General features: G+C 36.3%; 1 protein-coding gene across 2 annotated transcripts in view; it reads right to left on the bottom strand.

The window, feature by feature from the left end:
- NOX4 (NADPH oxidase 4) overlaps nucleotides 1-20454 on the bottom strand; it is a 146145-nt gene that overhangs the window by 39512 nt on the left and 86179 nt on the right. For both annotated transcript variants that reach the window (XM_008515327.2, XM_070623931.1), the window contains exon 13: nucleotides 1329-1410. In XM_008515327.2, coding sequence (XP_008513549.2) covers nucleotides 1329-1410 — 82 coding nt within the window. The remainder of the gene's footprint in view (nucleotides 1-1328; nucleotides 1411-20454) is intronic.

Below are 20454 nucleotides of genomic sequence, written 5' to 3'. Positions count from 1 at the left end.
CTATCAGAAAAGTAATCTACGAACAAGTAGGATATATAGAAGACCATATAGCTAAGGAAACCTAGGGAAATAGATACAGATTGCCAGCTGAGAAACCACTGGAAGTCACCTCTTACAGCAAAGGTGTCAGGCAGACAGCAGGCCTAAGAGGCAGAAAAGTAAGCATCATTGGCCTCTGCAAACAGCAGCTGTGGGCGAAAATACTGATAGACATGCATCAGTCGCTTCAGGCATCTCCATGCTCCCTGTCAACATGTACATGAAGAGTAATGTACCCATGCAGGCTGTCTGGACACATGTATGTCCCCATGTGTGTTGTCAGGAGATTGGAAGATTACATCTAGAAATTAAACCTAGATTAATATCTGAAACAATGAACAGATAATTAGGATTATATATTTATTTTTGTTGTCAGAATTAAGTAAATATTTTTAAAGCTAAGTATTAGGGGAAAATAATTATCCCAGAAAGTGAAGTTCAGTGAATTTGTGAATAAACTGCCAAACCAATGAAGAATGAGTCATTTAGCATTGTGGTTAGTTTTGATGAAATATGTATAAACCAAGTTCGAATTCTTTAACTTGGTGAACTTCCTTTTCTATTTCAGATATTAGCTTATTCATTCTTTAGCCTGTTGCCTACCAGTTTGTAAAGACAGTCAGACACTCAGAAAATAGAGGGTACTCCAAGCTTCTACAAGAAGGGTCAAGATGCCAGCATACATCAGCTTTTAGGGAAGAGGACGCCTAAAAGAAATCTGCTATTTCCTTATTCTCTGGGAAGATGAAGGTGCATTGCTTCAACCTATAAGTACACTTAAGGCATCTAAGAAAATGTCTTCCCCATTTAAGGAAGGGTCAGAAGATTGATCAAGATGGTAAAGAGGAGTAGATAGAAATTGTTAAAATCATATCTATCGTGTGGCTATTTTGAAAACCACTTGTTAGAATATGAATAAATTCTGGCATTTAAAAAATAGAAAACAGGAAACCAGAGGAGGGATCACCCACAAAATATCGGTCCCTGTTGATACAGCATCAAGCAAAAACAAGCACAGCCAGACACTGATGCAGATCACTTATGGTCTGCACTCTGCAACAGCTCCCCCGCCACAGCTGGGTTGCACATGCAAGCAAGTGTTTTCCTCTGACCCAGCTGTGAAAAGCCTGACATAATGTATTGCAGGAGATGCCCTAGATAGTTAGGTTAGGTTATTCTGGCTTTTTCAGAAATCCTAAGAAAGAAAACATTTTGTCTCTGCCCTCCCAAATCTCTCCCATCACTATGCCCATTCCCTTCTCAATACCTAGTGAACTCCTATTGCTTACTTGGGATAATGTCTAGATTGAATGAAGGGCAGAATCTCGGAGTCTTGACCAGATGGAGGAAGTAGTAAATCTCGAAATCGTTCTGTCAAGAGAAAAACAAACATCAAGCTGTGAAAAAATAAGTCATAAAATGATTTCAAAATAGAATTATTTCCTATTCTTTCAATTTATTAACTATTTTGCCTGCACATCCTTTATTAGAAATTTACCCGCCATTTTATATACTACTAAAATGCCTTTATTTCACTTTAATGACTATATATCTTTTTATGATTCAGACGTCATAACAACTGCATATTTAAAAATGGCAAGTATTCATTATTATAGACTAATAAAATCTTATAATTGAAATGTCAGAGGAAACACATATGACCAATAAATATACCAAGAAATGCACAATCTCATTAGTAACCTGGGAAATGCAAATTAAAACCACACATCATTAGATAGCATTCACATTATGTGGTATTCAATTGACAGAAATTAATCTCACAAGACCAATTGTTAGAGAGGATGTGTATCAACATAAGCCCTTATATATTTCTAGTGGAAATGTGAGTTGATATAATAGCTTTGGCAAACAATATGACGTTATCTTTTAAGTTTAACTTCTGCATATACTATGAGCCAATATTTCCATTCCTAGGTATACACTCTGCAGAAACTTTCACATATGTCTTAGGCAGCAAGGAAAAGGATGTTCCTAACAGCACGGTTCATATCAACATAAATGGAAACAACTCAATTGCCCATCAACAGGAAAATGGACAATTTGTGGTATATTCACACAACGGAATATTAATTGAAGTGAAATTGAATGAACTCAGTTACCAATAAAAACATAGAGAATCATATTAGTACGATGTTGAGTGAAAAACCACCAGCAGATTACACATAGAAGGATATCGTCTTTTGTTGAGCTAAACAACAACTAAGCCATGTATTGTTTAGGTATGTTACATATGAAACAAAGCAAACCAATGGGAAAAAAATGATATACACAATTTAGGATAATGGTTACTTTTCAGGAGGGGTAAGGGGATAAAATAGAAGAAAAGCAGAAAGGTAGGTGTAAGTAACTGTTAATATTTCATATGTATTAATTATAGCATCATAAAATGAGTGAATGTATGAATGAAGGACGGCCAGGAATCATCCAATGATGATTAGGTAGGCCACGAACCAAAAATCTGATTAATAAAATTCTGTGCTTATGAATTCATAATGAAGGAAAGAGGGAGGGAGGGAGAGAGAAAAGGAGACAAGGAGGGAGGGAGGAAGGAAACGAAAAAAAAAAAGAAGTGTAGAGGAAGGAAGAATCCTCAGTTCTATCTTAGACGTAGTTTTACTGCATAGCCATCTGCATTGCATGGAGTAATCTATCACTCTAATACTGATCCCATATTTCCAGGACTAGATAGACATTACCTCTAGAGTTATCCCTATGGGAAGGCTTCTTCTTTCTTTCTCTCTCCTTGCCAATTCTGGAATTGATGGCCTGACTGTGTACTTCTAGCATACTCTGTGCTTACACTCTCACAGAATTATTCACACTACTTCTTTATTGTTATATATATTTGTCTATTCACCCTTCCCTCTCCTTCCAGTAGATGGGTATTGTGCCACCAGGATAGGGAACATTATCTGATACATATTAAGGTGCTAGATAAATATTAGCTGAAAGAATATTTCCAATTTCTATTTTTATTGGATACAGAAAACTGTTAGCCCAGGTTAATCATAACACCCATTAGAAGAGCCCAACTGGTCATCTATTAACCATGAAAAGCAAGAGGACCTGGACTCCAGCCTTGACAGAGTCACACCCTCAGGCTGAGACAGAGAGCAAGCTGAATCTGAAGGCTGCAGTAAATCCATCACTAACTGGAGGTGAGTGATTGCCACAAAATAGTGAAAATCTACAGTTGACGACAATCGCCACTTCCCAGTTACTGAATAGCTAGATGTTAAACATTTGTGAGCAGAGTGGTTACAAAGTATGGCTAAGAAACAGGATGTGGATTTTATTTTCATATTTATTAAAACATATTGAATCAGATATTTTACTGACCTCCACTCTGCTTTTTGTTTTCACCACTCTGACAGTTCTTATAACACATGTGGGGAGGAACTAAGACAATCCCAAAACAGAGGTGGTGGTACTCCAGAATCCAGAGATCCAAGATCCAATTCATTTTTCTTCTCTAAGCACACTTACTCTTTAACTTGATTTCATAATTTTAAAAACTATATTATTGACTGATATACTGCTATTTTTAGTCCACAAAATTAAGTTTATTTCAATGAAATGACTAGTAAATGTTTCTGATGATATAACCCTTGTTTTTCAGTTTACTTCCCAATTTGCATAGTCCCATTAAATGAATGATTTGCAGTATTTCTCCTTTTTCTTTTTTCCCCCTTCATGTATCCCTTTCCTAAAATGAGTCTTGAAAATTAAAGCCAAAATCCAACAGCAAACATGAACTTTAGACATCAAGTAAAGAACTGTTCAATCAAATAGCTATATTGAATATGATATATCCTTGGGTGTTAAAAATATAAATTAAAGCTTTACCGAATGATTCTCAAACTGATTTAAATGCAAAGAAAGATCAAAATTCTTAATGGAAACAACCATAATATAATACAGCTATAGGTTTTTCCCTGCTTATATAATCACAAAGGACATTTGATTGTAAATCTGGAAGAAAATCTCTAGAGATGACATTATATTGATAAAACAAACAAAAAAGCACAAATGCAACACCACCACCATACACACACACACACACACACACGCACACATACAGAGCAAAAGTAGCATAAGAGACCACTTATAAAACTACCCAAACTACGACATCTATAACTAATATTCCCATATTTGGAGCATCCTTTCATCTGAATATTAGAAATACAAGGAATACCATGTGACCATGAAGATCGTTGAGCAGCTATCATGACCGTCAAAATAAAAAGTTCACATATATACAAACAGAAAATACACACAGTACCTTAAAACTGTCTTTTGAAAATTTTCTATCTTTATCATTATATTCATAAATTCCTAATGTGAACAATTAACTTTACCCCATAAAGGTATAATGATTGCTTATTTTTTCTTTATGAGAACAAAAATAAATGATAAAAAATTGCTAGAAAAATCCAAGTAAATGAAAAATTGTTTATAATTCTTACATTAGTCCTTCTTTAGTCTCCAGATTTCTGCCTATCAACTATTTAATTAGCATCCCATTCTTTATCTGATGGTGGGAAAAAGATCAAAATAAATTGATGTTTCCTTTGTTAAGTAGCAAACATTTTAAAATAATACTTCTTTCTCTTCCAGCAAAATGTCACACCAGATGATCTACTTTCTTCATAGACCCAAAGTCTATTTCTTAAGAAAATGGCAGTTATCCAAATCCTAGAGCTCAGTCCTTTCACAGTACTTCTTAAAACAATTTCATTAAGGCCACTGAAAAGAACCAGAGGATTTTCTGCAAAGTGATATTTTGATGAGCAGACTAATGATGTGATAATGTCTGAACATGATTTTCTATCAGCAGGGGATATATCTTAATTAACACAAGCTTTTGGAGACTTTCACCCACTCTTCCTTTCTCCTATTCAATCAACAAAAAGATTCTGAGGCCACTAGACCCAGGTGACATACTGCATACAAGCATATTAATTTGGGCTCTTTGAACAATCAATTGTGAGACACTATACTTAATTATTTAAAAACAAAGATGAGAAAAATAAAATAGTCTTTCCAATTCTAATTCAAACTTTTCTATACAATTACTGTGACTCAAGTTCTTTATTTTGCCTTTTGTGGAAAATAGCCAATCTGTAATCCTCCCCCATATGCATAATGAGGCAAATGTCGGATTTGAATAACAACAAAAAAAAACCAGTATGCAAATATATTCCTGGGATGAGAGGAAAATAAAATATTCTCCTTGCCACTGTAAAAAAAAAAAAAAAAAAAAAAGGAAGGGAGAACAAACTTAAAGATAGAAAAGAAATGAAAAGATGATGCTGATTATGCCATTCTTGTATAGCCTAGAAGTCCTTTCCATCTAGAGACGTGATCATAGCCACCAAATCAGTGTCTTCAACAAGAACCTGAGAAATACCTGTTTGCTGGAGGGCCTCTGCCAAAGTTTTACCAACTCCAAGCCATTGTTTTCTTCCATATAATCCCCCTTCCTTCCCTTTGCCTACTATGGAAATCAATATTTTAACTACTTTGAGTATTAGATTATCATGGGCAAGGAAAGAAAATCAAACATCTCTACAGGGAGACAATATTGCTCTAAAAAAACTCTGGAAAGAAGTTCTTGGCATTTTTATTAATAGATAAGAGATTTTGTCCTCGTTCTCTTAATGTTCATGTTATACTCGATTTGCCAGTTTTAATTTCTTTTTCAAAAGGACTGAAACAAAATCCTTAAGGGACGTTACACAGACTCATTAAAGATTTAACCTGAGTTTTAAAAATAACTAGTATAATGTAATGTAATATTGGGAATTACAGAATAAATGTTGTAAGGAAATAGACACTACCCCCATAACTTAGTTTTAAAACAAAATCAGTAAGTAATTACATCATAATATTTATATTATTTTACAAGAAAAACTGGAGATTATCTCATAATACAGTGTTGTGAGTATACATGATAAAGGGTATACCGAATACCCATCTTTCCGTATACAGCTTGTAGTACTTAGAAGCAAAAGCTGATAATAGAAAAGACATCAAATTGGTTGTCAGAAAGTCTAAGTCCTCCGCCTACTTCTGCTTCTGTTCTTAATTCCTTTTCTCAACTGACAAATGAGTCAGATGAGTTCAGTGATCTTTAAGCCACCTTTCCATTTTGAATCCCTTAAAGAACATATGCTTAAGGACAGGAACGGAATCTTGCCAAAGCCACTCATAGGGAGGGTGGCCGTATATCTTGGTTTGCCTGGGACAGTTCTGGTTTATACTTGTTAGCATCCTGGTCAACACAGTAATCGTCTGAGAATTTTTTTTCAGTAATTAAATTTTACTAATAAAATATGCTGGGAGTGCTGTGGTTGATATAGAGAGGCACCTCCCTCGCCAAATTCTGTTTCAGTGAAGTTCTTGTTGTCCAGCTGAGAAGAGTGCAGTCAGCAAGTAGCCTCCAGCTGTCAGTTACATGGGATCCGCCTCAGGTGCAGGGGAAATGGCTTTTCCCAGAACAGCTCAGATCCTGTGACTGAACAAGGCAGGGATATTCCAGCTGTACACAGGCAACTCTAATGGGTAATCCTTGCTCCAGAGCTTCCCACCAGTTTGACTGAGGCTTCATAGAGCCTGCTTGATGGTTCAACTTCCTCCACCCAATCTCACTTCCTTCCTCTTCCCTTCACAGGTGTTGATCCCTAATAAGCATTTTAGATTCACAAATTACTTCTCAGAGTCAGTTTCTGGCAAAACCAACCTGCAACAGATGAGCTACATAAACTTCCACTTTGTACTTAGAGTTACTGCCATGTTTGGCTACTATTGGGTGAGATGCATGCGTGTTTAGTGAAGTCACAATAAATCGTTCCTGATCTAGCGCTCTCCAGAGGTAACATAACTGACACCTTGTTGCAAATACAGATGCTCATTGCTAAAATGAAGTGTTCTCAGATACACGAACCTTGAGACAAGTAACACTGTCCAGTCTGGGCTGATGGTGGGAGAAATAAACAAGTGACCCTGCAGGCTATGTGGTCTACTAGCCAGTTGCCCCATGCCCCATGCTGCAGTCCAGGAGATGCACACAGCCATCAGGCCTTCAGGTGATAGTGTCAGTGGGAAATGTAGAAAGGTGAAATTCAGGTTGATATAAAAAATGTATAGGAAATAGATATTAAACACTCACTCTACCCTAAAGTGTATAGAGTAGCCTGAACACCCTTATTAAAGTGGTTTTATCCCTTAGTATTATGAAGTGTGATAAATCACTTCAATAGTAATAAGCTAAAAAAGATAATAATTAATAAAAAAGTAAACACTAAATTTACTTTTCCTCTTCAAGAAAGTTGGTGATGAACATACAACTTGAACAAAATGTCAATATTTGCCATCCACCCTGGAGGCCACAATGATTTCACTGAACACACAAAAACACTCAACTGTGTTGATGATGAATCTGCATCTACTTCAAAAGTTATTCACTAACTCATGAAAACTATGTCCAATGATGAGAATTTAACACATAAATAGCAGTGGGTTATCAATGAATGAAATAAAAAGTGACTTGACAATGACTGGGATCCAGACAGCCTGGTCTCTGTGCCTAGTGTCAGGTTAAAGACTGCCTATTCATCAAAAGATTAAATAATAAAGCAATTTTAATGTTCTGGTATTGCTGAAAGGCAAATCATTAATACAGGGGAAGGTGGGTAGGAATGAGGGGAGAGTACATTCTAAGTGACTACAAACATCTTCAACTCTCTCATACGCTCCTTCCACTAATTGTCTATCTCAACATTCTCTACCGCGAGGCAGGTTTTACCCCCAAGAGTCTCCAGCTGTATTATCAAGTTAGGAAAGATAGGAATCTGTTTCATTTCTCTTTTTCTCTCCTATCTTTCCTCTCTACATACAATTCCCTTTGCTTTCTTCTTCTTCTTTTAAGGAAACTCAATCCCTTCCAGTGAAAATTCCTCTTTCTCACTTCTCTACGTAGTGATGTTTGACCTATTTCCTTGACTGTATCACAAAAATCCAGTAACAGTTCCAAAAGACATTCTTCTCTTTAGAAAGGGAATTACAGGGATGAAAGTAAGCTGGTAAAGACCATGTTCTGGATAGTGAGGTAGGGGCTGAGGGTGAGGTCTTTGAACACATACACTTTAACAATTTTTATACAAATACAAAAGAATGGGGTCTAACTATTGGAGTTAAGGAAGAAACAATGGCATGGATGAAGAAATAATTTTCAGACTAACCATAAAACATGGAAAATGTTCCTTTCTACCGAGATGTACAAAACATCAAGAGTAACTTAAGAAAAAAATATAACATAAAAGAGAGAGAAAGGGAGATTATACAGATAAGGGGATTCTGACAGTGGCTAACTATACATATTCCAGTCACACATTCTGGAACTAGAGTGAACTCAAGGACCGACTAGGCTTATGATAACACAGACTAAAGCCAAAACTCTATTACATTTCTATAAGTCCTTACTGTTACTGATCTGCTGTGGGAATGCTTTGGTTCCTCAGGAAACAGTGTCACTTCAGAGTCATTGTTTAGCTCCCCAAAAGTTGAATATTTCTCTTTCACCCACACACAGTCACTCTGCCACGTGGCTGCAGCCACCCTGCCAAACAGCTGCAGGGTAAGAGGATCATTTTACAGTTTAACTTTTTACATGTGGAAGGGTGTTTTCTCAAAGGGACTTGGCCATCCCTCTATTAAAGGGGTTCAGAATCTATGAACTGATTCAAGTCAGGAACTGGATGAAGGGCTGTGACTCTCTTTTGAGATGATTCAGGTCATGCCTCTGCCAATCCTAGAGTTTTCTTCCCATTTGTACAAATCAAGTGAGATTTTACTAGGTCGTCCACCTATTTGAGTCCTAAGGACACCATGGTCAGTTAGTCAACATCAACAATCTCTACAGGTCAATCCATTCTGATCACTGTCCAGCCATGCTCCCCACTATGGTGACCACACCCATCTCGACTTTATCAAGTCAAGAGCTGCCTCTTAGCCCCTGCCTCTGAGGGACCTCATCATCTCCCCTACGTACAAGGATGGTCTCTCTCACTTGTCATTCTGGGCCTGCAAACAGCCATCACAGAACCTTTCAAGGGTTCTAGAATGCCTATCACCAATGTTATTTCTCAAAGCAGTAGTGAAAGAATCCTTCATGGGAATTTAGTTAAGAGATCAATAAACCATCATACACAATAAATTTTCTCTAGCATTCCTATCTCTTTAAGGTGTTGAATAACTTCATCCACAATATATCTAGGAAGTCTATAAGCATATACACCAAAGAGTCAAGAATGAATAAGTCTAAGGATTTGAGATGAAAAAAAAGGCATTAACTTTTACTTTATCTATACCTTGTTTGCATTGTGTGTGTGTGTGTCAGGAAGATTATTGCTGTGCCAATCTTCCTCTATTTTATGTTGGATGTCAACACAGTGTGGCTTGACAAGTGGGGTATGCTAGGTCTGTGCCTGGGATCCAAACCTGTGAAGCCTAGGCCACTGAAGCAGAGTGCCACAGGGCCAGCCTGTTTGTATTTATAACAGTACTTATCTAAAAGTAATAATTTTTAAAAAGATAGATATGTATACCATCACGCACACATGAGAACATGTCTTCAAGTTTCCTTGTCATTCACACTCCCTACATTATAGCTTTTCTAATACTGTCCACTCCTCTGCCTCCTAAGGAAGACACAATCCTTATGCAGAAACACAACGTGAGCACGTGCATGCACACACACACATGCTGCTTAAAAGAGAAGGTGCATATTAATTTTTCTCATAACATTTAGGAAGTGCTATTTAAATGTGTAAATAAAATATGCACATCTAAAATTATTTTTTCAGCAAACACTTATGGATCATATACTAAAAATCAGGCACTAAGTTAGGTTGTCAATAAGCAAAAGGTCCACTAAGGAACACATATGTCTTACCAAAAGATACGTACACTACAAATAAAGTGCTGAATGCATACTCCCAGAGTCCAGAAGAAGAGAACAACCAACTTTGCTTGGATACATTGGTAATAAAAAGCAAAAGAAGCAGGGAGGTTTTATAAAAAAAGTGAAACAAATCAAAAAAGAAGTCCTTCTGATCCATGGTGCTGGATGAAATAAATAATTTTGCTAATATTTTACTATCTTCTATATATCAATAATCCTTAATGGCAGAGAATTTAAAATTGGGATTAAGACTAACATTTTGAGCAGAAGGAAGTTTTATCAATTAAATCACATTTTATTCATTCATTCATTCATTTAACAAGCTTTTATTAAGTACCTATTATTTGTTACACACTGAATGAAACAAACTCTTATTCTCAAGGGCAACCCTGTTTATCACAGGGAAACTCCAGAGCAACAAAAGAATTGCAATGCCATTCCAGCTACTTGAAAAAGGATTCAGAATGTAATTACAAAATTGCTTAAAGAGGGAAAGAAGAGCTGTTCTCCTAGGGTTTCAAAGAAATTAATGGTTTGTCAGAATTTGATGTTTTATTTTCCTTAGGAAAAGAAATATGCACACATCTTAGAAAAACAAATTACTTCAAAAAATGAGAATTAAAGGGCAGACTGATAGTAAAACAGTCAAGCCAACTAGAAAGATAGACAGTATAAATTTTCCTTTTCTGAAAAGCTTAAATCAAGTGAATGTTCTTTATTACCATGGTAACTCAGTTATTGAATAACAATAGTTGCTACTTAAAATATTGGTTTCAAAGTAACATCAAAGGCATTCAAATTAATACTATTTTAGATAAATCAGGAAATTTAGTCGCAGGGCAAGAATATTTTCCTATTCAAGATATAGACAAATCTTCTGTTGACATAATTCAAATGGAAATAGACTGCAATTCTAGAAGAAACAATCAGCTGCCTGATTCTTCACAAATATTAAGCTTCTCCACAAATATTAAGGCCAACATCAAAGGAATATGAAAAGCAGAATCTCATACTTGTCCTTAAGAAAAAACCAAAAAACAAAAAACAAGCCCAGACTTGCAATTCAGAAGATGAGAACATAGTGCGCAATGTAAATACAAGAGCTAATAAATCAATAAGAACTTTAATAGGAAATAGAAAAGAAAAGGAAAAATTCTGTACTTGGCATATATTTCCCACAATATTCCTGTGAGATTTTCTCAAGTATACCAAAAGTAATCTATTGTCATTCATACTTTACGTGAAATTAAACTATCCATATTCTAGAATTTATTAATCTGAAAAAAAATGTTACAGCTTTACATCAGCAACAAGCTGAGAACTGAGAAAACAACTCCCTCAGTGCACTATGTGGTAGGCGAGGAGGCTAAGAACCAGACAGGCTGGCTGGCCAGCCCAAGGTCACATGGCTGGCAAGAGGCAAAGCGATTAAAAAAACAAAAACAAACCCAAGAAAACTCACAGTCCAGTGTTCTTTCCACTGCATCATATTTCCTCCTCCTCTGGAGAGAAAACACTGTACTCACTTTTCTCTCCTCCTCCCTCCCTTACTTTCTTGTTGCTTAAGGATTATATAAGAGGAAAACACAGCAGGATCATATACAATCTGTACGCCTAGACACTGGCTCCTTTTCACATTGTAAGGTCCAGAGGGAGGCAATGCAGGAGTATACAAAGGAAAATTATTTAATGGATCCTTTTATTTTCAGAGAAGGCACAGTGATAAAAGTCCATTCCTTTAATACTCATTATTTTGGTTCTTAAACATACTATTAAAAAAAATCAAAAGCAGCTTTTGAAAGAACTGTAAATAGACTTCTTGGCCTCTAAATACATCAATGAATCAATGTCTATAACAGGCTTTCTTATAAAATATAAATTCCCTTCTATTACCATTGAGGCTGAACTACAACAAAAATTGACAATGAGGACAAAAAAGAAGAGAGGTTTAAGGAAAGTGGAAGCAAATAACAGAGGCACTTTTGGATAAACACATTACTGCCACTAAGCTTTCCACAATCCACCTTTTAAGGAAATGTTCTATTTTCATTTGTCACAGCAAATTTCACTTTAACAATGTTGGCATTCAACAAAAGAAACACCTCCGAGTGATCAAGGCGCAGCTTGATACTAATTCAGTTCCTGCTTCTGCACAAACTCTGAACACCCCCTGGGTGCATATTCAAGAAGGAATGGACAATTTTATCCAAGATCCAAAGAAACTGGAGGTTTTCTTTTATGAAGTTCTAACCTAAAACCCTGGGCAAACAAAATTAATGGCATGTAAAAGACGGTCCTTTGAAGCTATCAAAACCAACCATGCCCTGAGTCTTCTCTGGTCTTAAATAGATCTCCTGGTCAAAGACCAAGCCTATGAAATGGCGGATGAGGGAAGAGCAAGAAGCAGATATTATATGAATTCACTTCCTTTGTTAAGTTGTTTCATTGGACAAAATTGGGTTTTCCTCACCCCTCTGGTCTTCTTTTGCATATGCATTCCCAATGCCAAGACTGCTTGTCCTTCCTTTAACCAAACTGTCCAAGATTTAAGAGCCAGCTCTGATTCCCATTCCATGAAGAGGACTTCCAGATTGTGCCTATCAGTATAATCTTTGTTTTTACTTTTATTTTCTGCATAATTAACGTAGGTACCGGAGTAGAGATTTGTAATCTCCTGTGGAATGTAGAATAAAGTCCAATTTACTTGGCTTGGTGTTCAATATTCTTTAAAAAACTGGCTCCTACATATCTCTGCAGACTTATTTCCTAATATTTCTCACATGAGCTCTAAGCTCAGCTGCGTTAACATCATATTGTTTCCTAATGACATCATGCCTTTTACTGCAATTAGTTTATTTTTTTCCTACAGGGCCCTTTTCTGCCTAGAAATTTTCTACTTCACCCTGTGTGTTCCAGTTCAAATGCACCTTACTATGTCCATATGAATTTCCTGATTCCCTATGGCAGAAAAAGTTGCATCCTCTTAAAGAACCTTAATCACATATCCTTGAGAATAAAATGTCAGATTTTGCATCCCCATCAGCAATGGATATTACTAATAAAGAAAATCTTTGCTAATTGATGGGTGAAATATACTATCATAGTTATTCTAATTAACATTTATTTGAATACTATTATGATTTATTCTGTTCACATAGTTTATCCATTTCTTTTTCCAGCTTATTTCTTATTGAATCAAAGGAGTTCTTTATATATTGAAGGAATTAGTGCATAATTACTGTAAATGTTTTTCTGTTCAGTTCTTTGTATTTTTTTACATGATTTTAAAATGTTTATGTAGTTAAATCTACTTACTTTTCTCTGGGAATTCTTCCAAGATAGAACAGTCTTTCACATCCAGAGATTGGTGACTATTAATTTCCATTTTCTTCTGATTCCTTTACAAATTAACTTTGTTTATGTTAAAGTATTTAACATATTTGAAAATAATTTTCGGTCACATAAGTAAAGATTTAATTTGTTTTTGTGATTTTTTTTCCTGAGGAAGATTTACCCTGAGCTAACATCTGTTGCCAATCTTCTTCTTTTTGCTTGAGGAAGATTCACCCTGAGCTAATATCTATGCCAATCTTCCTCTATTTTGTATGTAGGTCACCGCCACAGAATGGCTGCCCACGAATGGTGTAGGTCCACACCCAGGAATGAAACCTGGGCCACCAAAGTGCAGTGCACTGAACTTAATCACTAGACCACAGAGCTGGCCCCTAATTGGTATTTTTTTTAATAGTTAAGTGCCAATTGCTTTGCCTATTTATGAACTAACACTTCATATTGATTTATAGGGCTTCTTTTATTATATGATATGTATTTTCATGCATTAAAGGGTCTGTTTCGAAGTTATTTTCCTTTGTTAATATCTTTCGTCTCATTTTTGCTCTAGTACCACAGTGTTTAAACTATTTGAACTTTATAGGAGGCAGTGTCGTAAGTTAGCACATGCTCCAGCATAAGATAAGCCTGAGTTCAAATCTCAATTCATCCACTTAATAGTTTCCCAGGCACATTATTTACCCTTGTAAATTCTTAGCTTGTTTGTAAAATTTATTTCAGTTTATAACATGTTTTAATAGTGCCAGCCCCATCTTATTATTTAAGATTTCCTTGTTACTAATTTTACATTATTTTATTCTGTTTTTTCAAAGAAGCATTATTTTTTATTTTGAGTTATGATTTCCATTTAAATTACATTAAGCCTATAATTTATTTTGGAAAAATTAATGGTTTTACATTATTCAGCCTTTATATCTAGAAACACAGTATGTCCTTCTAAACTATTCTGTTCTTTATAAAAAAACTTTTATTTTCCTCATATCGCTTGATTCCCAATTCTCATCAAAGTTCTATCAATTTTTTTCCTTTGTGATTTCGTTTCAAGACAGAAAAAATAATAAACACCAAATGAATGCCTTTGATAGACTAGGGAATTTTTTGTTAGAGGCTTACATTGTAAATGTCAACTCCTCTAGCTAAATAAATAAATATAATATGCAATAAATACAATTAAGAACCTCTTTTTAAACGATGATTTGGAAAATGCTGTGTTCTGTTCCTGCTCTGTGGAAAAAGCAAGAATAGGAATATTTATTCAAGTAAATTCATTTCTAGACCTAAAGAAAAAAAAGGGAAAGAGATAAATTCTCATTTCTATTGGGTTTGGATCTTGGCCCTGGTTGTCTTTTCCACTATGCTTGCTGTCAACTTTGAAAATCTGTATCTATCTTTGAAAGTCTCTATCTCAACCAAGGAAGACGCAATATTCCAAACCACCACCGAACAGTGCACCATTCCAGCATCAATAAAAGATTTTCATCGTTGCTGTGAAAGTGGAAAGTCAGAGAACTATGTCACACGTGAGAAGAAGGAGCTGGGGGAAGAAAGAAGGACAAATCACTAGACTATTCCTGAAGGACAGTCCAATTCTTAAAACACGTTTTCTTATTTGCTCCAATTAGAGGCATAGCTTTCTGCCACGTCTTGTTATTGAAAACATTGGGATATGCCAAGTTGTCTATGTGGGACCTTCTCCCTTTACCCTTCCTTCCTAGTTATGCTGATAGCTGCAGCCCAAGACATTTTACTAGTTTCTCACTTCAGTGCCAACAAAAAATAAGATCATCTATTTTTAAGCTCTTCATCACACTGCAGCAGACCATTTTAATTCTTCACTTACTCTACTCTCTCTTCTATTACTCAGTCTAGGTACATTCCTTGGGGTCCCTAGTATTCCACGTCCATTATTTAATTGCCACCTCCAAATTTTCTCAAAAATCTCATTTCATGGAAGAGTTTATTTTCCCATTCCGTTTATATCTGTTTATGAAACCCCACCCTCCTCCTTTATTAAAGTCCAAAAATCATAAGAGCAGTAGCTTTTTTTTAAATTTTTCCTTTTTCTCCCCAAAGGCCGCCCCCCGGTACATAGCTGTACATTTTTAGTTATGGGTCCTTCTAGTTGTGGCATGTGGGACACTGCCCCAGCATGGCATGGTGAGCGGTGCCAGGTCCGCGCCCAGGATTTGATCGGGCAAAACCCTGGGCCGCCAAAGCGGAGCTCGAGAACTTAACCACTCGGCCACGGGGCCAGCCCCAGAGCAGTAGCTTTTTTACTAGACACTATTCTCAAAGTTCCCTTACTCTATTGCCTTTGAATCCACAGAAGATAAATACCTTCCTTTGGTATTAATTTAGCTGTGTTCATTTGGATGACATTAAAGAACCTTATCTGCATGGTAATAAGCCATCAAGTTACAACTTTGCTTTGAAAATTACAATCTGTTTAGAGAACAGGAACTATATTCATTTAGCTCCCTTTATAAAGGCTTAGCAAGTGCATCAAACAAATGAATCTTTTAAAATGTTCCTCGTGATAACAATTAGGGCACAAAACTCTTGGCTTTTTGCCTTTTTTGAAATTATTTACTCCATTAACACTAGACTGACTTGGCAAAATGACATATATCATCTTGGCCACCCAGTATATTACTGTTAGATTTTTGACATTGCTTAAGAAGCTATGTTACTGAGAAAATTCCTCACTATTCTTCTTGTCCTTCATATTATACAGTAAAAACAACCAGAAAATAGAAGATAACAGTGAATCCAAACTTCTCTTAGGAACAGAACAATTCTTAATAAAAGCATAAGAATCCATGTAAACAAAACATTTGCTATAATTACTTTACTTCCAGGTCCAGAAATTATATAATTGCTTATTTTCGGAAATGAAAAGTAACATTTTTTTATTGGATAGAAAACAAGTTTTTTGTATTTTCCCCTATCTTTGGGGTTGTAAAAAGACTGAACTAGAATAAAAGTTAATGAGTAGTGAATTCCCATCATTTACTAAGCAGTCTCTATATTTTCAGTGGCATTATAAGTGAGCTGTCATCTGCTAAAAAATGACTGCATAGAATTCATGTTCATGAACTGAGAAACCAAGGGGAAAACAATTTATCCTCTCTCCTGAGAACAGATGGGCATTTAAATTGTAATATAGATTTCTCATTTCCCTGACAGAAAAATTTCCTTGATTTCTGGGATTATGAAATATGGAATTTAACCCCAGCTCATATTTATTGACTAATTTATTATATTATGATAGCAAATGATTTATGTTAAATTCTATCAAATTAACTAATCAATTGTCCTTAAGAGACACAGAGACTCACATGAGGCTAGAATTCTAGTGTTCCATTATCCAAATAATATATATTTTAAGACATAATATGTTAATCCTCATCCTAACCCAGATGTACCTAGATGGATACACAAGTAATTGCATACGTATTTGCTATTTGTGTCCCACTGCTAATCACAGGCCAGATCAGGATAAATTCAATTACTCTCAGAGTTCTGGGGGAATTTAGAAATAGGAAGAATTTAGAAATAGGCCCATTTGCTATGTACTTCTTTTTGTACACTAACTCTCTCTACTTACTTGTCTCCAACTTACTCAGTAATTCACCACAATCTGTACCATCCCCAAACTGCTCCCCTGCATTTTCCCAATAAGATGATTTTTATAAGGTTAGCAGTAATCCCTTCCAATAGTTATTGCTTGATCCTATTTCACTGGACACCATAGACCATTCCCTCCACAGAAATTTTTATCTCCTCAGCTCCCTTGACACTATGACAAACCTTTAATTCGGCGGCTTTGCTTCTAACCTGTTCTATCTCCTTTCCAATCTGTATAACACCAGCAGGGTGACCCAAATAAAGTAAAAATTTGATTTCAGTTCCTGTTTAAAGCCCTTCAGTTTTTTACCAACATCTTTAGAGAAAAAGGCTGAGCTGCTTAGCAATTCCTACCAGCTTCTCCACGACATGAGTTCTGGATGCCACCCCAGCCGGGCCTTCCAACAGCATGACATTTTCCTGATTTTCCGTGATAGTTCACCCCTCTTAGCCATTATTCAAGCTTTTTCTCTCCCTGGAATCTCCCACTCTGGACAAGTCCTACTTATCCCTAACACTCAGTTTGGCCTAGAAAGCCTCCAAAATCTCCCTCCCAGAAGCATCTCCCACCTTCATTTTGATGGACACTGTATTACATTTGTTTATGTATCTGATCCCCGACCCACTAGCTTGTGAGTTTTCGTGAAACAGAGGATATGCCTACTTGCTTGCTTTTTGTTTTTTATCTTTCCTTCCTTCCTCACTTCATATCCACCCTCCCTCCCTCCCCTTAACGAATATTTTCCTTTACTAAGAAACACCATTTCAATAGGCCCTTGAGTACAATGGTGAGCAAAAAGAGATGCAGGTCCCTACCATGATAATGCTTATAGTCTATTGAAAGAAACTCATTACACCAATGTTCACTCTTTGAATACATAGTTACCAATGGAGATAAGTGCCCTTAAGGAAAAAAATATAGTGATGGCAGCATATAAAAAAACAACACCTAAAACTGAGGCATCTAGACCGCTTCTCAGAAGTGACTCCTGAGTTGTGGTTTAAAGATACTAGCTACCTGTGTGGGTAGGGGTGGGTGGGGGTGGTGGAGAGTACCGTAGACATATGAATCAGAATATGTGTATGGTGGGAGGAAGCAAGCGAAACAAAAGGAACCGAAAGACCAGTGTTGCTGTTGTGCAGAGAAGAAACACATTGAATTGAGATGAGAGGTAGGTCAGGGCCAGAGCAGGGAAGCCCTTCTAGGCCACTGTAAAGAATTTTGTCTTTATCCTATGAGCAATAGGAAGCTATTAAAGTGTTTGAAGCAAGGGAAGTGATTTAATTTGATTAATCCTTTGAAGTTTCTACGGCTACACGTCAGAGAATGGATTGGAGGTGGCAGCTATAGTGAATTTAATCAGGAGTTGACCAATGCTGGTTAAATCCACCTCCCCATCTGCTCAATAGCTAATCTGAAGAAGTGAACTACGCCTGGACAAAACTCACAATTATTCTGACTTGTCTCACTTTACATTTTGGACTATATATCAGTAGGCCTCTTGGCCCACCGCAGAAGGGCCACCATGCTTCACTTAGCAATTTACTATTTCAAATGATACACTACACCTTCTTCATTCTCCTCAAAATTCAACATACCGTTCTCCATCTTCAATCTCAGTAATAACCTTACTATTTATTTCACCAAGAAAACAGGAGGAACTAGAAGAGAAATCCCATTCCTCTCACTCCAAGTCCACCAACCAGAGTGGGCCATGCTCTGTAATCATCTTCTCTGGCTTCCCTCCTGTTGTAAAGCATGAACTGCCAGTGGCCTTATCTGAGGTCAACTCCTCCACTTGTACACTGGAATCTGGTCCTTCTGGAATCCATTAGGAGGCACTCGTGGATACTTCTCCTATAATTATACCCTCTATCTTTCCAGCAATATCAATTTTTCCCTCTCTATTTCATTCTCATTATTCATATTGTACCCAGAAGTAAATAAACACAACATAATAGCTCACATTAAATATATATGTGCATAAGCACATACATATAAAATTATGTTTATATATATTCATGTTGTACGTGCTCATATATCTGCCTTGTCCCTATATCCTTCCCCCTTCAGCTACTGCTCTATTTCTTTATTTCATTTTACATCCAAACTCCTTCGAATTTGCGCCATGATGTTTTGGCAAATATTTAATAGCCAGGTCTTTCAAAAAATTTTTTAATCCCTACTTTATGGTGTTTGTCAACTTCTGTGGACTATATACTCATACTGAGGATGATTTAAAGCTATCAAACTTGACTTCACTGAATGTAGAGTTGGAAGAGAAGCATCCAATGACCCAATAAGCTCATAGGAGCTGGCACCAACACACCACTGGATTTGTCTATACTTACCACCTCCACTTCTTCTCTTACTATTATTATTTCTCAAATCTACTTCAGTTAGGCTTCTGTTCCCAGCATTCCATTAAAAACAACTCCCAAAGTCATTAATTCAGTCCTCATTTTACTTCACTTCTCAGTAGCAGTTGTTTCAATTAATCAATTCTTCTTTTTTGAAACACTGTCTTGGGGTGTCCAGGACTCAAATTTTCCTGGTTCCCCTCTTACCTTGATGGCCACTCCTTCTTAGTTTCCTTTGCTGGACTCCCTGTGTTGAAACGTCTCAGGGCTCAGTCCTCTGTTATAGTTCTTCTCTATTTACGCACTTTTCTTAAATTAGTCTCAATATGACAGCTCCACCTCTTAGGGGCAGTTTTGAGAACTTTGGAGGCAATTTGGTTCTCACAATGATGATCAGAAGTTACCAGATTTTAGCAAGTAGGGGACAGAGACACTAGACATCCCGTAATGTTGTGGAGATTACTATGCAACAAAGACTTGCCTTACTTCCTGCGTGCTTTTCAAATGACTTGCTGTATACTCATGTAAATAAAAAACTCATTTATAACTATAAAAAAAAGCCAAGTTTTTGCAGGATTTCAATATGCACTGAAATTTCCCGGATTGCAACCACTCTGTAAATTGAAGTACTATTGTAATCTATTGTGTCTAGAACTTAACCAAAAGATGTTCACCATTTTGGAAAATCACATCATAAATTAAACAGTACTCACAGTATTTCAATTCTCCTGGGAATCTGCATTTAGAACTGTCTTATTCATAATCTTTCTGTATGTGGGCCTAGTCACCTACTTCATTATGACTTCTAGTGTAGTCATGATTGAAAATTAAATATTAAATGTAAAGCACTTACTATAAATTATTTCAATAGCTCATATATACTAATGCTAGGACATTATATTGGTTTTTATAAATTATTTGTGTACATAATATGTGTAAATTGCATTTTAAGAATGTAAAGTGAGCACATAAAATGCTATAAAACAAGGTGCTGGATCTTATACAGTTGAGAATTGCTGCCCTAGGTGATCCTTTCCAGCTTCAAGGCTTTAAATCCATGAATACGCTAACGATCCCCAAATGGAGATCTC

Source organism: Equus przewalskii, chromosome 6 (genome assembly GCF_037783145.1).
Source record: "Equus przewalskii isolate Varuska chromosome 6, EquPr2, whole genome shotgun sequence".
In the NCBI taxonomy this organism is placed as follows: Eukaryota; Metazoa; Chordata; class Mammalia; order Perissodactyla; family Equidae; genus Equus; species Equus przewalskii.
Note: the sequence above shows the minus strand (reverse complement) of the source record. Positions and strands in the feature narration are given on the sequence as shown.